General features: G+C 56.6%; 1 protein-coding gene across 3 annotated transcripts in view; it reads left to right on the top strand.

Annotated features, from left to right (window-relative positions):
• Nucleotides 1-22,342, top strand: part of Slc66a2 (solute carrier family 66 member 2) — a 29,278-nt gene extending 6,936 nt beyond the window's left edge. The window contains exons 4-6 of one of the 3 annotated variants that reach the window (XM_047526296.1): nt 6,778-6,831; nt 15,854-16,070; nt 21,200-22,342. In XM_047526296.1, the coding sequence (XP_047382252.1) occupies nt 6,778-6,831; nt 15,854-16,070; nt 21,200-21,407 (479 nt within the window). In that variant the 3' untranslated portion in view covers nt 21,408-22,342. The remainder of the gene's footprint in view (nt 1-6,777; nt 6,832-15,853; nt 16,071-21,199) is intronic. The other 2 variants (XM_047526297.1, XM_047526298.1) reach the window with 2 other exon arrangements.

Genomic DNA, 22,342 nt, shown 5'->3' with positions numbered 1-22,342 from the left:
AGTTAAGGACTTCTTCACTGAAGTTCCCGAGAGGCATTAACTCATCTTGCAGGCCTCTTTGCTGTGGCCAGCAGTGTGTCTTTCTGCATTCTGTCACAGAAGATGGCGCCCAAGAAGGCAGTGGATCTCTGATGTCAGGTGCTGCTTGTGTGAGGTCACAGCCTTTGAGCCTCACCAGGAGGCTCCTTCGCCTAGAGTGCAGAGAATCAGCACATGCTAGTATAATCCGGGCCGAGCCAGTTCATGCCCAGTTTATGTGGCTAGGCTTTTGGCAGCTCAGAAAATGGAAGACACTTCTTCCTGTGTTTGCCTCCTCCTCTGCAGAAGTTCCTTGTGATCTGATGTTCTGTGTCTGAATTGCAGGCTGGTGGGCTTCTTGTGCGCAGGAGGGTCAGGGCCTTTTATATTTCTCCCATCACAGAATCCAAGACAGCACACACTGGTTGTCTGAGGTTGTGTGTGAGTGTGATCTCAGTGGTTGCTTAGAAGGTGATTTCCCCAGAGTCATTTAGTTTGGTGTGCTGGGAAGTTGGAGTCTTGCCAGGTGTTTCCATTTTTGATATTATTCTCTTCCCATCAGCAGGATCCTTCCTTCTCCATTTCTCTATGTGTCTGTTTTAGAATGAGATGAATGGTGCCAGTTTCAGTCGTGGTAAAAACGTGGGTCACCCTCCTGCTCCACGAGTGTCTTGGACCAGTGAGTGTCACCTTAACTGGAGATGGCCACTGAGGTCTGTTTCCTGGCGTGTCTGTCCCTTCTTCCCATCAAGCCCTGAGTAGCTGCTCCTGAGTAGCTGCTCTCTGCCCTACTGTATGGTTGGCTTTAAGGTGTGCCAGGGCTGGTGCCAGTGGTACTGCCCACCCTGCCCAGATGGCTGAGCTTCTGGGGGCAGCTCCAGAGTGAGCAAGGAACCATGGCTTCAGGCTTGTGGGGCGACACGGGCTTACTTCCACCAGCTTCGCCCCCTCTCTCTGTGGCCTGAGCTTCCCATGGCAGCATCCATGCCTCTCTGAGCCTCAGTTTCAACATGGAGCAGGTACCCTGACCGGCTGCAGGATGGGAGTGCCCTAGGTCATGTTCCATGGGGTAAAATGAGAGGCCCAGGGGACAGTAATGCCCAAGGAGCCAAATGTCCTGCCTGTGTCTGCGCTGCCCAGCTCTGAGCATCAGAGTAAGTCTTGTGATGCATGGAGCCTCGGTGGCTCTAGAGGCCGAGGGCAGGTGGCCTACGGCAGGACGAGCAGCAGGAGGGCGGCAGACCCGGAGCTCCCTCCAGAACCTGCGTCCTGCACTCCCGTCCTCAGCCTTCCAACAGGTTCAGGTTCAGGCGAGGACAGCAGGACTCAGGGAGCACAGACTCCTGTCTCCTGGGGCCACATCAGAGGTCTCACCAGGAAGCTGGGGTAGTGGGTTCCTGGCTGGCCTCCTTTTACATACCAGTGGGTCCCTGTTGTTCTGTGCAGACTACTCCTAAGGACTGTTTCTATTCTGTTTAACTAGGATTCAGTTAAAATGGTGGCCCCAGTTTTCAGGACCAGGACTCTGTTTTCCTCCGATTATGTGACTTGGCCAAAACACCTGACCAGAACAGCTTAGAGGAGGGAGGCTTTATTCTGGCTCATAGTTCCAGAGGGCCAGTCCATGGTGAGTGACTCCCTGTCTCTGGGCTACGGCGAGGCAGAGCGTCATGGTGGAAGGGCATAGAGGAGGAGCGCATCCATTCATGGCCACTAGGAAGCAGAGAGAGAGCTGGGCCCACATGGGACCCCAGAGGCACGGCCCCAGAGGCCACATCCTACCTGCCCACAGTTGCCACATTAGTCCGTTCAGGTTGTTAATCCATCCAGTGGATTGATTACAGCTCTCATGAGCGAATCATCTCACCCTTGAACACTCCTCACTGTAGAGTGTGAGCTTTTGGGGGACACCTTATATTCAAATTCTCACAGGATGGAGCCTGAAGTTTTAACAGGTGCCCCTGGTATGGGCAGAACAGTGGCCCCTCAAGATGCCCTGATCTGGGATTCGCCTGGCAAAGGGCTCGCCAGGTGTGGAGGAAGCTGGGGTCCTCATGGTGAGGAGGTTGTCCTGGATTGTCCTGGATTAATCCAGCCTGAGGGAGGAGGCAGGACCTCTGCTTCTGACCCCTAGGCTCCTGCCAGACCACAGCTTCAATCCTGAACCCTGTACTGGGACAACTGAGGTTTTGCAAGGTGTAGGGTTTTAGTCCCATTCACGGTTCAGGTCCAGTGGGGGAGGGGATGTGGAGAAACCAGGAAACCCCAGGAGACGCCCACCATTGAGCCCTCTTCTCCTGCCAGCGGCTCCAGGCCCCACACTGGGACCTCGGCTCTGATCACATGCTGGGGCCACCCAGGAACCAGGGTCCCCGTGGTGCCATGTGCCAGGGCAGACACAAGTCCTGACAAAGTGATCGTGAGCCTGAGTAGTTCATGGGGAAACTTCAGAATGACCTTATTTCAATAGAATAGTCAGGTGACCTAAAAATAAAAGCTGAAACATTTTCCCACCATCTTTTGTAGGATTTTTAATTTTGAAGTTTGCAAATTCAATTTGAATGTGAGATTAAGGAAACAAATGGAAAGGCAAGTTTGATTTAAAAATTAAGTATGCAATTTGTTTTCTGACTGTAAAGTGTAGAGTGCATGTTTTGGGGTAAGACATTTTTGAGTAAGAATAGAATGAAGCAAAGGTCAAATAGCTCCCACCCTCCAGAGGTGCCTTGGAACATTCTGGTACTTTCTAGGTTTTTTCCTCTTTCTTTTTTTTTTTTTTTTTTTTTGCTCCAAGGGCACGCTACCACTGAGCTTTTTTTTTTTTTTTTTCCTTGCGGTACTGGGGATTTGAACCCAGGGCCTTGTGCTTGCGAGGCAAGCACTCTACCAACTGAGCTATATCCCCAGCCCTCCACTGAACTTTATCCCAGATCTTTTTATTTTTTATTTTGAGGCAGAGCCTCTCTAAGTTGCCTAAGCTGGCCTTAAACTTGCTATCCTCCTGCCTTGGCCTCCCAGTCTCTGGGAGGTACCAGCATGCCTGGCTTCCCTTTTTTGTTTATAGTCAGTGGCCTATCATAAAGTCATGATAAAAGTATCATGCATACTATTTAAAATCAGAATCAAACTTTAAAATTACTCCTCCTGCTGGATTTGTGTAGGAATGAGGGGCTATGCCCAGGGTCTGAGGTGGCTAGGTCCACCACTGTCCCCGAGTCCGTGCACTGTGACTGAATGGGTAAGTGTGTGCGTGTCTGTTCTTGCTCTTTGCTTTCACTCTATGTTATGGGGAATATCAAACAGTTACAAAGTGGTGGTGAGTTCAGTGGAGGCCAGCATGTTCAGGTTACCTCCTGCCTCCATTCCCACTCAGCATTCTGGCCTGCAGTTGCTGAAGCAAACCCCAGACACCATTGTATTTGCTGATGGTCCAAATGTGTCTAAAAGATAAGAACGTAGAAAACACAGCCACAACACCAATGCCACCCACAGGAAACACACAGCCCCTATTATCAAGTACCCACTTGGACTAGAACTTAGAAAACACAGCCACAACACCCATGCCACCCACAGGAAACACACAGCTCCCTAGTATCAAGTACCCACTTGGACTAGATCCCTTTGTCTCATGTATTTCCAGGTTCACTGGCCACTCTGCTTCCTGAAGTCAGGATCCAGCACAGGCAGAGGATGACAACTAGGGGTCTGTCAGTTATTATGGTTGGTCTGTCTTTTGTATTTTTTTCAAATTAAGTTTTTTGATCAATAGGTTCCCCCCACCCCGCTTCTCCTCCAGAGTCTGCTGTGAGCTGGGGCTGGTTGGCCTGGCTCCATGCTGCACTCTTCTGAGGAGTGTGTTGAAAGGCAGAGCGTCAGAGCCAGGCTGCAGCTGCAGACCAGCACCTGGGATTTCACGGGATTCCTGAGGGTCTCTGGTAGGGTGTGTGGTGGGAAACGCTGCTGCTGGTGATGAGCCCACAGTGGCTCATGTCTTTCTGTTCTTGGAATATCCTGTATAATAATTTAAAAAGGGAATTAGATTCAGAGGCCGGTCCCAGCAGGCGTGGTTCTCCCTGGTTCTGGGCGGCCATGTTCTAGTTGGACGCAGAGGCGGGTCCCAACCAGTGTGGTTTTCTTGGTCTTGCAGGCCGTGGTGCTCTGCAGGTGGGTTGCCCGTCTGAGATGTTGGCAGCTAGGGAACCTGTGAAGATCTGTCACTCACAAGGGGCTGCTTGGGCCCCTCCCTGTGCCTGTCACTCAGCTTTCCAGGGCACGGTTCCTGCAGAAGAGGCAAGCCTTGCTCTGCCAGTTTTCAGGGTGGGTCCTGGAACCTGTGCTGAAGGTCTGGGCTCCCAAGTGTCCTATAGGTTCACTTGACTGCTGTCGCCATCCTCACACAAGCCTCTTGGTCCCTCCGGCCAGTGGGAGCTTGTGGGGGCTCCTGAGGGTTGTGCCCTCTCCCTGTGTGGTAGGCTCTGGTGGCCACTGTCCTCACAGTCCAGGCCCAGGGTGGCCGCTGCTGCAAGTAGCTGTGGTATGGAGACAAGTCTGCAGGGATGGCGGTTGGGCCTGATTGCTGTTTGGCATTTTTGGGTGGCGATGGGGCTGTTTCCCGTGAGGTGGAAGGCTTCCAACTGCACACCAGTTCTGCCTGTCAGCCCCAGCCCCCGGGTTGACTGAGCCCCTTCCATCATGATCACCTACGTCAGCTCCACCTCTCGGGAGTCCTAGGAGTGACAGCACAGCTCACCACCATCTTTGGCCCACTGCCCGCCATCCTCTGAGGCTACTGCCAGTGAGACAGTTTGGAACAGGCTGGAGGGGCTGTGGGCGCAGAACTGCACCTGCTCAGGGCACAGCCCGCAGGACAGGTGTGGTTGTTGTGAGGACGGTGCTCCCGAGTGGCACGCCAGTGGCTGACAGCCGAGTCGACTGCGTCATTTCATTTTCACTCTTGCTTTCAAAACTTTTTTTTTTGTACCAGGATTGAGCTCAGAGTGCTTAGCCACTGAGCCACATCCCCAGCCCTTTTTAGTTTTCATTTGAGATGGGGTCTCACTAAGTTGCTGAGACTGGCCTTGAACTTGCCTCCCAAATCCCTGGGATTACAGGCATGGTCACTGTGCCTGGCTTGTATTTTAAAAATTTAATTTAATTTTATAATGTATTTTTTCCTTAAAATTTGTCATAGGAGTTATTTGAGTAACAAAATTGTGGCCTGAAATCAGGTGGTTGGGTTACCTGACACTTCCCTAGTTCTTAGTGCCCAGAGCTCTGGGAGGGAGCGGCTGCCTGTGGTGGGAGCTTGGGGGTCGTCCACTTGTGTCTGTGCGCCAGCAGAAGAATCGGTACCTGAAGGGCATGTGCCGCGTCCATCTGGCTGCGGCTTGCTGGGGTCTTGGGCAGGAGTGCCCGTGCGTACTGCCTGGCTCCGGTGCTGGCTCCTCTCTGTTCTTTTCTGGGCTGCTGTTGTCTTCCTCACCTCCCTGTCCACTGTCCCTCCCTGTGTGCACGTGCCAGCCACCCTGAGCCCTCAGCCTCATCTCCCTGTGTTCTGCTGCTACCAAAACCGAGGGCTTGAAGGACAGTACAGCAGGGGCTTGGCAGGACAGCTGGTGTCTGTGTCCTCGGCGTCAGTGAGGGAGGCCCAGTGGCAGGGGCTGGGCCGCAGCTCACTGGCTTGCGGGCGCCCCTCTGGCTCCCTCCTCCCTCTTGCCTGGTGTTACTGGGCCCTGGCTGGCACTGCCACAGCTGGGCCTCCTCACAGCACTGCTTCCGGTTCCCAGGGCAGCAGCCCTGGAGAGCGTTGGGACCTAGTCTTGGAAGTCGACAGCATCTTTGCACGCTTCTCCACAAGCACACCTGGCAGGAGCCTCGAGGCTCTGAGGTGATGTGGGCAGACATGCTGCCAGCCACAGCAGGGTCCCGTGCCCACTGCATGGAGTGCATGCTTGGAAACATCCCCTGGCGTCAGCTTTGGACCCTCCTGTCTGTCCTGCACATGTTCTCAAATGTAATCGGCCGGCCATCTGGTTTTCCAGGTGGGAAATGTTGGTGGTGCACGTGTGCCCAGGGGAGTCCAGTGTGTCTGTGCCTCTGTGTCCCGGGTCCCACCTGCCACCCCTGGGCTCTTGCTCTGGGTATGTTTTGTGCCAAAATGTTCCAGCACGTTGCCTCCTTCCTGCACTTGTGGACCTGATCTTTAGAAGAGGTGCCAGTGGGCACTGAACTGGCCAGGTCCTCGGTGCTGGGGAGCGGGGGGTGGGAAGCTGCCTGGGAGTGCTGCCCTTGGACTGAGCAGAGTGGTGCTGTGTCCAGGCCATGGGCTCCTGTTTGCTTCCAGCTCTTTGCCTGTGACGACTGACTTTAAGATGGTGTCCACTGCGGGTGCTCAGTCCCAATCCCACCTGTCCAGCTGCTCCCCTCCCAGACCACACGAGGTCCTGCGGAGCTGTCTGGAGGCACCCTGGCCATGGAGGGCAGTGCAGCAGGAGGGTTGGCTGTGACCGATTTCAGGAGCCCCAGTCATCTGTGCACTGCATGCCTGTCTCTCATGTGTCCAGCCTGCTGTCCTTTGGCAGTGAACAGGTCACTGTGCCATCAGGTGGCCTGTGGTCCAGCGTGTGTGTGTTTTAGAGAAACAGAAAGGGCTGGGAAGTGCAGTCTGCCAGTGTTAAACCCGGTCTGTTTTGTCTTTCTCTTTCCTCCCTCCCTCCCTCCTTCCCTCCCTTCTTTCTTCTTCCCTCTTTCTGAATGAAGCTGCAGACAGCAGGGACGAAGAGCCCAAAGCCCCACCTGGGCGATCCTATCTGGGTATGTACCTGCATGAGGCTGCCCTCCATGTGCATCCCTGTCACCTCTCAGCTTTGCTGCCAGCTCCTCCTCTGTGCTCACGACCCCTGTGCATGGCTGTGTCCCCTGAGCTAACCATGCCCCAAGCATGAATCCTTCCTTAGAAACCCATCCATTTTCTGAGTGGAGAGGGAGGGAGGGGGAGGGAGAGGGTAGAAAGAAGGAAGGGAGGGAAGGAAGGAGGGAAGGAGGGAGGGAAGGAAGGAAGAAAGAGGGAGGGAAGGAGGGAGGGAGGGAGGGAAGGAAGGAGAGAGGAAGGGAGGGAAAGGGAAGGAAGAGGCAAGTGTTTCCTTAATTCCGTCTAGCATCATTCACTGCTGCTTTGGAACTGACTTTTACACACACATCTTGTATTGTGCAGCTTTGCTGAAGTGTCTGCTCACCCTAGCTGCTCTTTAGTGGATTGCTTAGGATTCGCTGCGATCCAGTCTTCTGTGAATACAGACTGCATTTTTCTTCCTGATCTGTTTTTCATTTCCTGCCTGACTGCTTGGCTGGACCTGGTGCGCCTAGTGGGTGCCACGCCTGTCTTGGGCTGGTGAGGCCTTCGGTCTCCTAAAGTGGTGCTGGAGGTTTGTAGGTGCTTGGCTGCAACTGTGAAGATGGCCACGTGGCCTTGGCTTTTCCTCGGATGTTGTGGAGAATCGCTGACTGACTTCGCGTTGATCTGCCCTTTAATTCCCGGGATGATACCCCTTTGGTGGTGCTGTGAAAAGCTCTCACATGTTGCTGGATGCTGTTTGCTGTAGGCAGAGGAGATCTTGCGTCCATGTCGTAAAGGTGTGAGTGCAGTTCTGTGGCTATGACTTGGGACTCAGGGCAGCACTGACCACATGGAGTGAGTGGGAAGAGCTCCCTCCACTCTGTACTATACGTGGGTCTGAGAAGGATTGATCAGTCAGTCATCTGGCACAGAGGGGAGAGAAGGCTCGGCCTCAGTCATCTGGCACAGAGGGGAGAGAAGGCTCGGCCTCAGTCATCTGGCACAGAGGGGACTGGAACAGCTTGCACTCCTGTAAGCGCAGGCCCACTTTACTTTTCCTGCAGCAGTTGTGGTTGCTTGTCTGTGCTAGTATCTGTCCATCCCTGGGTTCCCTACCAGCAGGAGTGCAGCTCCCCTGGGGCCTTCCGTCCACTCCCCTGGTTCCTCACGGTGGAGATTCCTATGAGTGACTTTAGCAGGTGATGTAGTGTGTCTCTTCTCCCATTTCCTTAGATAGCTCCTGTGACCCTGTGTTGTTCACGAGCATCTGCAGCTTCCACTTGTTTGTGGATTTCCCGAGTTTCTTTCGCACACTGAGTTCTTTCTGTGGCAACCGTAGACCCTTCTGTGGTGCAGGTGCAACTGGGTCTCTCCTGAAGCACAGCCCAGGCTTGCTTGGAGTGTCTGCCTGCCAGGTGCAGGCTTAGTGTCTTTGGCGTTCTTCACCTGAGGGTCACAAATCGGTTGCAGAGTCTCCAGCTGTTTCTGAGTTGCCTCTCTTGCTGTCCTTGTCGGTTTTCCTGGTGTGTCTGGTCTGTGCTGGGGGCTGGTGTCTCCCTGTGGACGGACGCTGTCTCTGGTGCTGCTTTGTCTTAAGCCTGTTCGGGTATTTGTGGAGCCATGGGGCTGCGTTTGCTATTTGAGTGGCATATTTTTTTCTGGTCTTTAACATGTATGTCTTTATATCTAGATCTAAAGGGCATCCTCTGTAGATAGCACACAGGTCTTTAGGAAGCTTCTTTTGGCATTCTGATCGCTTATTTGATTCGCATGTACTGTTTGACATTTGAATTTATATTTGCTGTTTTCCTTCTGCTTTTGACCTGCCCGTGGCTTCCCCAGCCATTGTTCATTTACAGCTTTCTTTTGTATTATTTCCTCATGTGACATTTTAATTCCTTTAGTGATTTTTAACTACATGCTCAGAATTACTTTCTTGGTCGCTGCTTTGAGGCTTGCAGTATGCATTGTAACTTACCTAGAATCTGCTTCAAACTTTTGACCAATCTCATTTCTTGGACATATTTTTACTTGTAGATGGGCACAGTACCTATATTTACCTAATTTTGATGATGCAGAAACTTGGCTCCTGTGCAGCCCTGCCCCCTCCGCGGGAGGTGATGGCCTGGCACGCCGCTCCTCTCCTCCTGACCACACGCCCTTCATGCCTACAAGGCAGACACCGTCCTCTGCTCTCTGTGCTTCTGGCCTCATCGTCTTCAGCGATCGGGCCTCAAGGTCGTGCTTCTGCACCAGCTGCATCTGCTGCCTGGTGCTGGCTGCGAGCCTCTGCCTGTGTGCGAGGCCTGGATTCCCCCGGGCCCTCCTCGTCCTTTCTGTCCCTTTGTGGATGCTGTTGTCGGGTGCCATCATTGTGCGCCCTTCAGTTCCCGGTTTTCTCTGGCTCTGTGCGTGTCTACCACCGCAGTCTTGAAGACTCTTCTGCGGAGCCCGTGTCTCCTCCACATCTGTGGGCCCTGCTCTACTGCTGCTCTCTGCCCTCTGTGTGGGCTGCATTTCCTGGTTCCTTTGCATATCTCTATTTTTGCTGTTTCAGGTGGACATTTTAGGTAGACATTGGGGTAGCTGTGGACACTGAGCCGCGCTGGGGAGGGTGTTGGCTGCCCTGGGGGATGGGGCCTCTGAGTCCTCCTGCAGGGCTGCTGTGGGCTTGGGTTCCTGGGTGGTCTGTCCCCAGGGGTGCCCCCTTCCCCCTGGCACCAACTGCAGCCATTGCAGGGTTGGTCTTGGTGGTACCTGGGCAGGCACTGCTGTGCTGCAGGCTGGTCTCCAGGGATTGCTCTGCCCCAGGAGGGCTCTTCCTGGCTGTACTTCTGCCTGGTCTGTGTGGTAAACAGATCTGTCCCAGGGCCCCCTTTCTCTTGCTTGCCACCCAGACCTCCTTGGTGCCCAGGCTGCCCCTGCTCCATCCTGATCCACACCTTTAGGGAGAACATGGAGCTCTCCAAGGCTACTCTGCCCGTGGGGCAGTACCTGTGCCCCTCTCTCGAGCTGGCCAGGGCAGCAGTGAGCCTCTGGGGTGACCCCTACCCTCAGGAGGACTGGGGGCCCTCTGGTCTTTTCAGCCTGCACCTGCTGGTGTGAACCCCATGAGCAAGCAGAGGCCAGGATGGGGGGCATCAAGTGTTCCTGCCCTGTGAGTGGGGCTGGGGGGAGCAGGAGCAGATGGCTGCTGCTGCTCCTGGCAGCCATTGCCCTGTGCAGCCTCGGGGAGAGGGAGCCCATCGTCCTGGCTAGACACCTGCCGTTGTGCTTCGGTACCCAGCACATGTCGGGGTGCATGTTGCGGCCCAGTACACACAGCTCTTCCCACCACCATGAGAAGGTTCTCTGGGGAATGTCTGCATGTGCTCTGTGCAAGATGCCTCCAGGGACTTCCTGTGGTGGCTGCTTGTCACACTTACCAGCGAGGGTGTGTGGAGGCTCTTGAGTCGCTGTTCTGGTAATACCCACCCAGAACTGTCTTTAACCTGAAACCTAGGGAGCCGGAATTAGGAAGAAGCCTCAGCCCGGCCAGCGGCCTGCTGGGGCAGGAGGGATGACCTCGGCGGCTGCAGGTTCCGTGGTGGTTTGTGTTGGTGGCTCAGGCGCCATTGCAGGTCCCGTTGTGGAGGGAGGCAGCCCAAAGCCTGCCTGGGCTCCCGGGACCACGTCTGCTGCAGGACAGCCAGCTCCTGTGGGAACTCAGGCATCAGCTGTGGCGACCGCAGCTGGCTCTGCTGGGCAGAGGTACCAGGACAGGCTGGGATGTGGATGAGGAGAAAGAGGAAAGGCTCCTGGGACGTGGGGCACAGAGGCCAGCAGATCTCTGCAGCCTGTGGCGCTCTCCCTCCATCCCTGGCTCTCCTCACGGTGAGGTGCAGCCTCAGTCTTCAGAGGCTGCCTTGTTTGTACAGGGGCTGGATGCTGGCTTGGCAGTTGCTTTCCCTGGTTGACCTGGGACCGGACAGCTCCTGGTCCTGGGTCCTTTCTGGAGCTGCCGTGATGGTTCAACAGGGCAGTGCTGCACCCGCCCTGTGCCAGCCCTGGCCACTTGGGGTCTGTCCCTTGGAATGGCAGGCCTGCTCTCTGGCTCCTCCTGTGTCTGCATGAGAGGTGGTGCTGGGTCAGAATCATGGGCCCGGAGGCTGGGAGGCCAGGAGGCGGTTTCTGCTCCTTTGTAGCAGGTCCTGCTGCTCTCTGTGTTGAACTCTGGCTGTCCCTGACCTGGCACTGCCCTGTGCAAGGCTTGGGCCCACATCCCTCAGTGTCCCCCAGGTGAGGCCAATGTGCCGAGCCCCATATCACCCAGGCGTGGGCCAGGTCCACCTTTCTCACTGGCTGTAGCCGCGGGAGGCTGAGTGGTGGCGGTGGGGAGAGCTGGTCCCCTACAGCTCTTCCCCTGCCAAGTTGGAGTCAGAGGGAGACAGTGGGGGATGTGAGCTGGCATGGGGGCAGCGGGGGCAGCTGGGGCCAGGCCATGTGGCTGTCTGACCTGGGATGGGAAGGAAGGGGAGCCTTTTTGTTTTCCCTGGAGAACTGGTTTTATTTTTAAAAATATTGAAATATAGGAATACCACTTTTTTCTAGCTATTTGAGAATAACTGTATTTCTTAAACACAGGGGAATTACTGTCCACCTCTGACAGGAGACCTGGTGCCTCAGGAGGGGACCCATCAGAGCCCCGTCTGTTGTCTCCTGAAAGGTCCAGGCCCCCGGTCAGTTCTGGACTTTTCAAACTCTGGCTCTTACGGTATTTGATGAGATTGCTGTGCCGTGGGTCTCTGGAGGGTGTCCTTCATGGGGCCTCCACTGATTGGGGGGCTTTTTTCATTTTGGGTCCTCAGGGCCTGGTGGTGAACTGCCCCTCTGGGCAGGCTGTCCCTGGCCTCTGGCCCAGGCCCTCAGATCGTCCCTGTGGAACGGCATGGTAGTTATGGAGGTCACACACAGACTTTCAAGAGTCCCCGGCAGAGGGTTTAAAAAGTGAAAAGAAAGCCAGGTGGGGGCCGAGGCAGGAGGAAGCTGGAGCCTGGGCATCTGAGGTGAGGCCAGCTGGGAGACCAGAGACCCCAGGGGGTCGGGTGGTAAAGAAGAGAAAGGAGGTGAGAAGAGATGGGCTCCGGTGCGGGCTCACTCTGACAGGAGCCTCCTGCCCCTTCCCCAGCGTCTCAGGAGTCAGGGTTGCTGCCTCCAGGTGCTCCGGGCCCTGGGACCAGAGGGAGCTACTGCTTCAGACCTGTTTGGAAAGGGCATGGGGGTTTGGAAAGGTGCAGTGTCCCTGTGGTTCCCGGGCACCTTGTCCTCTCTGCTGCCCCTTTGGAGAGTGATTTGGGAGCTGGTAGGGTCTGGATGGGAAGCCAGCTTGGTCCCCCTTTACTTTTGCCTCTAGCTGGCGGGTGCTGACATATCTCTCCTCTGCAGAACTGGGTCTTCTTGCTCTGTAGTCTGGTCACCAGCCAGGGGGCTTCGGGGAATCATGCACCTGATGGCTCCTGGTTGGTTTAAGGATACTGAAGGAGGAGGGGATGCTCTGTGCCAGGCCACCAGCCAGAATGCCGGCTGTTCTGATCCATCGCTGGCAGGGCCTGGGATGCCGTGACAGGCAGCTTTGGGGGTCACTGGGATTCAGCCTGGTGGCTGCATGATGTTCTCTCTTCAGAGTGCATGTGGATGATTCCCAGCTGGACTCGGGTCCTGTGGCTCCTTCTCAGATGGGGAGGCTCCTTCAGGGAGTCTCCTGGAGCTGCCAGCGTGGCCTTGCTCAGTGCGACGCTCAGCGGGGTGTGGACCCGGCTGCCAGGTCTCACTGTAGCCCAGTTGTGAATCTCTCCCCTGCACCCCAGGATTCAGGGATTGAGATGGTCGCAGTGACTGGGGGTTCCTGCTGTCTCCAGTCCACTGCATATAGGGTCATGTTGTGCCAGCAGGGATGTGGGTTACTGTGCCTGGTCAGGGCCCCCTGTCTGCTGCAGGGTTTGGTGCTTTGGAGATGGAAAGGAACATGCCCTCATTGGGAGGGATCCTGCTGGCCAGGTGGAGCTGCTGTGGTCATGCTGCTCTGTTCATCAGGACGCTGTCCCCTAAACCAGCCTGCCAGGGGGCCCGCTTCATACTGGGGCCAGGTGCCAGGCAGCCCCCCATCACCAGCCTCCCCCACTTCAGGGCACCTCTTGCCAGAGCTGCCACGCCCGGAGCACAGGATCCCTGAGCACAGAGCCCCAAGCAGGGAAGGCCGTGTGCAGGTGGCTTGCAGGTGGCTTGCAGGGCCTGCGTCCCCTGCCTCTGAGGGGCAAGGGCTGGGGGAGCGCCCATCATCCAGCTCTCCCACTGCTCCCAGGGAGTGGGAAGGCCTCTGCCTGACGAGACCTGGACCCGCCACAAGAGGGCGCTTGTAGACTGCTGCAGGACGCTGGGCTGTGCATCCCCAGCGTCCCCGGACTGCGCTGTCACGGTGGGGTGTGGCTGCCCGTGCCCAGCCCCAGGGCCAGCCGCAGGAATCCACCTGTGAGGGTCAGACTCCTGACTGGACCTGGATCCTGACTGCTGCCCACGACCGGGGGGCAGGATCTCGGCACGCTCCTCTTTGAGTGGGCAGATGCAGTCCTTGGTTTACAGGACTGGCTGCCAGGTGCCTTTCTGGTTGCTGTGGGCTCTGTGGGTATCCCTGCAGTGGCCACTCATCCTAGCCCTCTGGGTACCACAGGAAGCCCTGTGCAGAGGCAGAAGGTGTTGGGGACACCGAGGTCCCTCTGCAGCTGGTCAGGGCTACTCTGCAATGACCAGCTTCCTCCTGAGCGTCTCCTTTTTGGACTGTGGTGCTCACAATTTGAGAGAACAAATAGGTCACTGCCCTGAGATTGGGAAGGCTGTGCCCTGAGGAGGTGGAGGTCAGTCACAGCAGTGCACCCCTGTTCAGGGGAGTGTGGGAATGCTAGGGTGACGGGAGAGGCACCCAGCCCCCACCCACATGGGGTGCTCCTCCTGTGTGCCTGCGATGGGCCCAGGAACCTGCCCCTCTGGGGCCTGGGCTCCCAAAAGACTCCCGTGCCAGGAGAGGCCAGGAGGTAGAGGCGGACTTCAAACATGGCCAGCAGCTCCACTCTGTGCCTTCCCGCAGGTCCTAGTTTCTGTCCCTAACAGACCATCAGACTCCTGAGCTTTTGAGCGCATCCCTCTGACCAGTGGTGCAGGTCATCCCTTCCTGTGTCTCCTGGCTATTCTTCTGTCTTCTTTGTAGGAACGTCCATTGAGACTCTGCCTGGTTTTTTTTTCCCCCAAATATATATATTTTTAGTTGTTGATGGACCTTTATTTACTTACATGTGGTGCTGAGAATTGAACCCAGTGCCTCATACATGCTGGGCAAGGCTCTACCACTGAGCCACAGCCCCAGCCCCACCCAGCCAGTTTTTAATTAGGTTGCCTGTCTGTGTGTTGTTGTTGATCACTTAGGTTCAGGAGGAGCGTTCAACTCCAGAGTCCTGAGTGGCGTTCTTGCAGAGCCTTCTTTTTGTTGTTGTTGCAGTGCTGGGGATTGAACCCGGGGCCCTGAGCTTGTGAGGCAGGCACTCTACCAGCTGAGCTACCTCCCCAGCCCTCTTGCAGAGCCTTTCCTGGCCTCCCCTCTCTGGCTGGTGTGCCAGGGAGCTCAGCCTAGCCCCACCCTTCCTCGCTTGGTCTCAGCCTCTCAGATGGCCATCTGCTTGGGGCACCCACTGTTTGGGTCCTTGTGACCCCACTGAGGGGCCGCCCTGGTTTCTGGATCCCTGGCCACCAGCACTGGCCTGCGGACTTCTCTCTGCCCTGCTCAGAGGCATAGGGATTCAGTTAACCTCTGGAGGTTGGCTTTCAGTGCTCCCCGAAGGGACTGACACCAGGGAGGCATGAAACAGATGGGGGCCCCAGGAGTGCAGCCCTGGGGAGCCCCCGGCTCAGGCTCGTCACCTGGGTGGCCTGCTGTGCACCCCTTGACCTGTAGCGACCACACCAGAGCTGATGCACCAGAGCTCGGTGTGCGGGAGGCTCAGAAGTTTAGCCCAACCAGCTTCAGGTTCTAGACTGCAAGAGCTGAGGGCCTTGAACACAGAGGACACTTGTGCATTCCACGCTCCCCCTGCAGGACCTTAGTCCACGGTGGGCTCCTTCCAATTCACATGTTCATTGTCCGGCCTGGGTAATGTGCTCGGGCTGCCTGCTTCTTGCGCCTGCTATGGAGGCTCTGAGGAATGGAAGCACTAGCCCCGGGAAGTGAGGCCTTTACCATGGAGCTCCTGGGGCAAAGCTGCAGCAAGACCTGCTGGCCTGAGGATGGGGCAGCCCCTCATGCCTCTGGACTGGGGAACAAGGGCAGATGACAGACCTCTGGGTTGGATGGCAAGTGATGGCCACAAGTGCTGCTTGTTCACCTGCCGGAGTGTCCTCGATTCACTGATTCATTTGAATGCTTTCAAATGTGGTTCACAAATATGTCACCGAGTGGTTGGCACCACTAGAGACTAAGAACGTAAGGATAGTGGTGGCGTTGACTGAGTCCTGCGGATGGGCGCATCATGAGACTCCTAAGATCAAGATGTTAACCACGAGAACAGTCCCAGAGGTGGGAACTGTTGTGCCTGAGGCTAGCCCCGTGTTACGGAAGGCAGGGCTGCGATTCTAGCCCAGGAATCACATTCCCCAGACCCCAGGATGATCCTTTCTGCTTCCCAGAACCTTGAGGATGCAGTGAAACGATTCTAGCCCCTCTGTGTGGAGTTAGTGCTGAACCAAGGCTACACCAGTGGTGGCTTCCTCGGGAACACTTGTAGTCTGCCTTCCCACAGAGACCTTGACCTGCTCACGTGCCTGTCCCCAGCCTGTCCACTGGTTCACACTCCCCTGCTGACCTTGACTGGTCAGCCCTGCCTGCACTGACCTGGCCTGGCTCCCCTCCTAGTCTCCCTCCTTACCTGGGCCCCCACCTGCTCACCTGGCTGAGGTGCTCTCTCCCTCTCGCCCTAGACTTCGATCCACACCACTTCTGGCACTGGAGCAGCTTCGCGGACTATGTGCAGTGTGTCCTGGCCTTCACTGGCGTGGCCGGCTACGTCACCTACCTGTCCATCGAGTCGGCCCTGTTTGTGGAGACGCTGGGCTTCCTGGCGGTGCTGACTGAGGCCATGCTGGGTGTGCCGCAGCTGTACCGCAACTACCGCCACCGCTCCACAGAGGGCATGAGGTAGGGTGTGTGTGGAGGCACAGATGGGGGTGGGGGACATTGCACACAGGGGTCTTGGCCTCTCTGGGCAGGTACTTCAGGTGCCGGGGCAGGGGAGGTGACGGTCGTCAGGGGGTGCAGAGCTCTCCTGGGGGCGGGTCTCAGAGGCTCCCTTCACAGAATGGAGTCCAGGGCTGGGGTGGCGTGGTGTGGATGGAGGCTCAGGCGTGGTGTGCAGGTGTGGGCTGGTGGGGTGCAGGTGTGCTCAGGGCAGAGGGGTGTTGAGTGCGGGTCTGGGCTCCGGCCTGCTGTGAAGGTCTGGAGGGGCCAGGTTGGCCCTTGTGGCCACAGCAAATTAGTGCTGGGGTGACTGGGGTCGCAACCAGGCAGGGAGGCTTCCTTACCCCGGGGCTGGGACGTGAGGACCCGAGGCTGTGGTCAGCGCCAGTGCCACCCCAGGAGCTGGACAGGAGGGAAGAGGGTGTGCAGGGCGGGATGCCTGCTCTGGGTGTGTACGTGCGGCTCACGGTCAGGGGCTGTGAAATTGGGTCTGGGCTCAGCTCTCGGGGGCCCTGTGTGTTCCTGGCTGCACCTCCTGGGAGACTGTGAAAGGCCTGGTACACTCAGCCTAGTGCTTGCCCTGGATAATGGCAGCCATGGGTGGAGGGTGGGAGGCCCCGTGCTGGTTCTGATACTGTCTCTCCTGGGTCAGCTGCATGTGCACATTGAAGGGACACAGATGGTCAGCCTGTGCTGGGCCCCATCAGCAGGTGGGGGGGTGCCTGGACACAGGGCCTGGGGTCATATGGGGCACATTCTCTCTGACACAAGAACACTGAGACTGCAGTTGCTGCTGCTCAGAAGTGTTGCGAGCCCTGTTGCTGAGAGCTTACGTCACCCAAGGGTGAATTCTGGCAGCTTTTCTTCTGAATCCAAGATGGTCCTGAGCTCCAGTGTTGGGTGCCAGGGAGCCCCCCCACTGCAGCACAGGGAAGCAGGTGTAATGCTCCAGAGGGCCGTGTGCAGAGGCTCCGCCAGGCAGGGCATATGCAGGCCCTAGCTCACCTGGGCTCTGTGGAAACAGTGCTGGAAGCTTCCGTGGTCCCCAGCTTTGCCCTCCTGCTCTGTTGTCTCCTGTGGTCTCTGTGTGGGCCACACCCAGCCCATGCCCTGCGGCCCATTCTGGGTTCAGCTGGGTGCCTGGGTGTGCTCAGACACAGCTTCTCTGTGCCTCCCCGGACAGAGGCATTGCCTGTCCAGGGCCTCGGGTTCTTGTGCCACCCTACCCTGCTCCACATGGAGCGGTGTGTGGTACCCACAGGTCTGGTGGGAGTCGTGACTCTCAAGGTCATTGGGAGAGCTCCTGAGTGAGCTAGAGAGCATGAGCACTCCCAGCCTTGGGTATTCAGAGATGTGCTTAAATGCGCACATGTGAGCACTTCTGGATGCACAGACCAGAGCTTGGTGGCCAGCAGTGTGGCAGTGGAGACTTTGGTCTCCTTTTCTGAGTGCCTCCTAGCACTATGCTCTGGCCAGGGAAGTGTGGAGGCCCCTGGGACCTGCATCGCAACCTCTGCCTCAACTCTACCTTAAGATCACGAGGATGCTTAAGAATGAAGAGGGATTTGAATTCATGTTTGAGCTGACTAATTTGGGCAAGTGAACAGCCTTGTAGGAGTGGCTTTGCAGCAGGTCTTCTGGAAGGTCCTGCCTTGTGGGAATGAATATGTCTAGATGACTGTGCACAAGTGTGCAAACATGCTTCTAGATGGGTGTGCACACATGTCCACACACAGGCACGACAAGCACCTAGACTCGTGTACAGATGTGTGTGCACACATGTGCCTGCATGTGCATATATGCACAAAGGTACCCACATCACACGTATACAGAGGGGTGTGCTCATGCAGGCATGATCTGGAATCACATCATACCCACATGCACACACAGACTTATGCATACTTTGTCTATCATGGAGCAACTGTCAGGTATTTTTGAATAATGATTTCCCTTTTGAAAAACTTTTAAGAGGTTGTGACTTCAGTGCCGATGATAGAAGTGATGCATTACTAATTAGCACAGCAACCCCGAAAGGCAGGTTCTGTGGGAATATTATTTTCATTCTTCTTCCTCCAGTTCTTATGAGATTTGGAGACTGTTCTCTAACAAGTAACTATTGGAGTGGGGTGGGCTTTTGTAAGAGAGAAGGGGGCTGAGCATTCCAAGACCCTCAGCAGTGGGACAGGCTGTTATTGAAGAGTCGGAAGGGCTGTGTGGGGAGCATCTGTGTGCAGCACCTGGAGGTAGAGACGTTGCAGGCTCCAGGGAGGTGCAGGTGCCCATTGCTGGGCCACAGTTGGGAGTGACCACAGAGGTCGTTTGAGGAGAGGAAGACCAGAGGCAGGCAGGTGACCATTGCTGTTCATCTGGCCATCTGCTGAGTCCAGCGGGACCCTGGGCTTGGGACCCTGGGCCTGGCTGGCTGCATGCATCCAGAAGCCGGATTCTGCATCTGACCATATGTGGGCCTTGCCTCAGACTCCAGAGCAGGCCACTTGGATCCACAGCCTTCTGGGAAGCAGAGCGTGTCCTCCCCGGCCATGTCTCCCTCATCCTCAGACCTCTGTGCAGCTCTTGGCCACAGCTGGGAATGGAAGGTGCCGTGCCGGGCCTGTGCCCACACCCTCACACAAGAGCCGGTCTCTGCCCAGCAGAAGGGCTGGGATGCCTTGGAGCTGGCCTGTGCCATAATCCAGTGGCCTCAGCGGAGCACTGCCTCACCCTGAGGGCCAGATGCTGTCCTCAGCTGCAGCTCATTTCCTACCCCAGCCAGCTCCCACTGGCCACGGCCTGTCCCCTGGTCACAGCTCTGGAGCTGGGCAGTCTTCTGCCCCCCCACCATGTCCTAGGTATGTTGGTGTCATTGTGCTTGTGGCTTATGACATCTCACTGTGCAAACACACCACCTGTGGCTTCCCATGCTCGGTCCCCAGGCACTTGGGTTGTCAGCCGCTGCAGGCTCTTTAGCATAAAGTTATCCTGAAGGTCCACATGTGGGTTTTCATGTGGACACGCGTTTCTCCTCTCTGGGGCAATGGCTGGATCATGTGGTGACTCACGTTGGGGGAACTGCCAACCTGTTTCCATGGAGGCTGTACCACCTCACGTTCTTACCCCCTGTGAAGTGAGGTCCCCATATCCCCCTCAGTACTTGTCTGCTTCTGGCCACCATGGCAGGCATGTGGGGATGTCTTGTGGCATTGATTCACATTTCCCTGGTGGCCGGTCACATGCTTCATGTCACTTCCTCTTTGGAGAGTGTCTATTTGGGATCTCTCTGACTTTTTTTAAAATTGGTTATGTGGTATTTTTTTGTTACTGAATTGTGAGAGACTTTAAAAATACATTCTTGATATCAAGCCTTATCAAATGTATGATTCTCAAATATCCCCATCCTGTGGGTTGCCTTCTTACTTTCTTGCTGTCCTTCACAGCACAGCTTTTAACCTGGGGAGTGCAGTGCAGTGCAGTGTGTCTGCTTTCTCTTTCCTTCCTTTTCTTTTGTTTGGTACCAGGGATTTTTTAGCACCCAGGGGTATCTAATCACTAAGCCACAACCCCAGTCCTTTTTTGTACTTCATTTAGAGACAGGTTCTTGAGGAGTTGCTTAGGGCCTCACCAAGTTGCCGATGCTGGCTTTGAATCTGTGGTCCTCTTGCCTCAGTCTCCCGAGCTGCTGGGATCACAGGTGTGGCCAGCGCACTGCTGTCTGCGTTTTCTTTTCTCTCATCTGAGAGACCTTTGCCTAACCCAGGGTCATAGATTGCCTTTAGGGGACATGCTTTTGGTGGGGTTCAATGGTGGGGAGCCTGGTAGGAGGAAAGGGGGCCTGCCCCTGGTGGGCTGGGGCAGGATGGGTCACATTCCTGTGTGGGCTAGGGCTGGGAAGGCAGCTGCAGGTGTGGGAGTTGGCCCTCGTCTCCTGGGCCTGGGGAGTCATTCCCAGTGGCCACCTGGGATAGGATCAGGTGAGGGGGGTTTCAGGAATGGCGACCTGGCAGCTCCTTTGGAGGAAACTTGCTGGAACCGAGAGCGAGGGGTCATGGGAGGCCAGGAGGGGTGGTGGGGGAGCCACAGCTGCCATGGGCCATCAGCCACCAGACTGAGCTGCAGGCAGAAAACCTGGGCCCCGGGGTGGCAGTCCCCTTCCCACCCGCCTCAGTTCCCCCCACACGACAGCCTGAGGGTGGGCGTCCTGCAGTAGAGGGAGGGGCTCCTGGGTGGGATCTGGGCCAGCTGAGTGTCTGCTGTCCAGGGACAGAGGGACTTGCCAAGCATGGTGTGCACTGGGGAGCCTCTGGGTGGCAGAACTCACAGACTTGCTCCATTCTCACTGATGGTGCTGGGACGAGGGATCAAGAAAACCCAGTGTGGGGAAGAAGGGGAATTCTTTGTCTCCGTGAATGATGCACTGAAATCTCAGCAGTTCAGCACGTGCCCTCGGCCCCCGGCGTGGTGGCTGTGGCTCCTAACGATCAGGTCTCTTGAGTGCCTGACCTGCTGACCCCCAGCCCCCAGGTGTCAGGGCCTCAAGGCTGGGTTTGGATTTCTGCCCTGGCAGTGGAGGGTCAGGAGGAGCTGTTGCTTGGTGGGGGCATGACGGGGTCCAGGCAATGCCTGGGCCAGTGATGGCCTCAAGCTCCAGAGCATACCTGTGCCTTAGGGCACCGGCAGCCGGCTGGGACAGGAACAGGTGATCCTGGGGTCAGGGCTGCGGCTATGCACCCTGCTGCCTGAACCCTGTCCCTCCCAGGCCTTGGAGTCAACCCCACGGGACCTCATCCCACTCACTGTGTGACACTGGAGCAGTCACTCACCTCTCTGCTAGGGCGTCACGCAGGCCACCTCTTGGTGTTTTGAGGCTGGCAGGCACACAACCCATATGTGCATTGGAAGAGCAGGTGGCCTTTGCCATGGGCCTGTCTCAGTCCATGCTGGTTTCCCAGCGTGGTGCAAACCCAACCCAAACTGCACTGGGTTCCAGTCTCAATAGGCCACAGCACATCCCTTGTCCCCCTGGGTCACGCTACTGAGCTCCCTGTGTCCCTGTCCTCCTGGGTCACCTCTGACTTCCCTCTGTGTCTCCACAGCCTCAAGATGGTGCTCATGTGGACAAGTGGGGACACGTTCAAGACGGCCTACTTCCTGCTGAACGGCGCACCCTTGCAGTTCTCCGTCTGTGGCCTGCTGCAGGTGCTTGTGGACCTGGCCATCCTGGGACAGGCCTATGCCTTTGCCCGCCACCCCCAGAAGCCAGTACCCCATGCTGCGCACCCTGCCAGTACCAAGGCCCTCTGAGGCACCCAGCAAGGACAAGACTGTGTGACCCCAGCTGTGGGCACTGTTGTCCACCTGTGCTCCCACATCAGGGAGGATGGGCCCAAGGCCATGTAGGGAGCAGGCTGCGTGTGGGTGGACACGAAGTCCTGGTGCCAGGTTCTCCACCTGCCTCCGTGGGGGGCGGTCTCAGGGTGGCTGGGGCCAGGCCAGTTCTGTGATCCCTACGAGGACAGTGAGAGCAGATCTCACACCCGGGCTGGCTCTCAGGCACGTTCAAGTTGACAGGAAAGGCAAGTGTGTGTCCCTCCCCATCTTCTCAGATGCACTGGCCCGACCTGAGAGGCTCACATCACACAAGGAGGGCCGTGGGGCTCAGCAGCCCTCTGGGGCCATCCAGGAGCCAGCCTCCCGGCAGGTCTGTTGGGACAGGGCCTGCAGCTGCTAGAACAGCAGGCCGTGTGTGGGTCCTGGCTGCCCGTCCTCCTGCTGCTCCACTGTCCAGCTGCCACTGTTGCTGTGCCTGCCTGAGGGGCACTGCTGGCCTGACCCCGTGGCCACGTTTCCCTTTTCCATTCAACACGGGTGACGTGTTCAGCAACCCTGTGCTGACCTGGTCACTCCTGGCCCTGAGAGTTCTGGATGCTTCTGTGGACTCCCACAGGCAGCAGCTTCCTTCTGCAGGGCAGAGGCACCTCCCTTGAGAGAGATCACCCCCAGTTGTGGTTAGCACCACACTTGGGACAGCTACGAGGGGAGGGTGTTATGGCTGGCCAGGAAGTGGTCGTGCTGTCCCCACATGGCCTCCATCAGCATTCGGGGTCTGAGTGAGGCTCTCGCTTAGCTCTGTGCAGTAAGATGCTTTGAAATGTCTATTTTTTAAAAATGAAGGGAGATGTCTGTAGCGGTAATTGCCTCCAAATTAAAATGGGCTTGGCGGTTGCTCACTGAATGAA

This window comes from Sciurus carolinensis, chromosome 15 (assembly GCF_902686445.1).
Source record: "Sciurus carolinensis chromosome 15, mSciCar1.2, whole genome shotgun sequence".
In the NCBI taxonomy this organism is placed as follows: domain Eukaryota; kingdom Metazoa; phylum Chordata; class Mammalia; order Rodentia; family Sciuridae; genus Sciurus; species Sciurus carolinensis.
The sequence above is the reverse complement of the archived record's forward strand: the minus strand, read 5'-3'. Positions and strand labels throughout refer to the sequence as shown.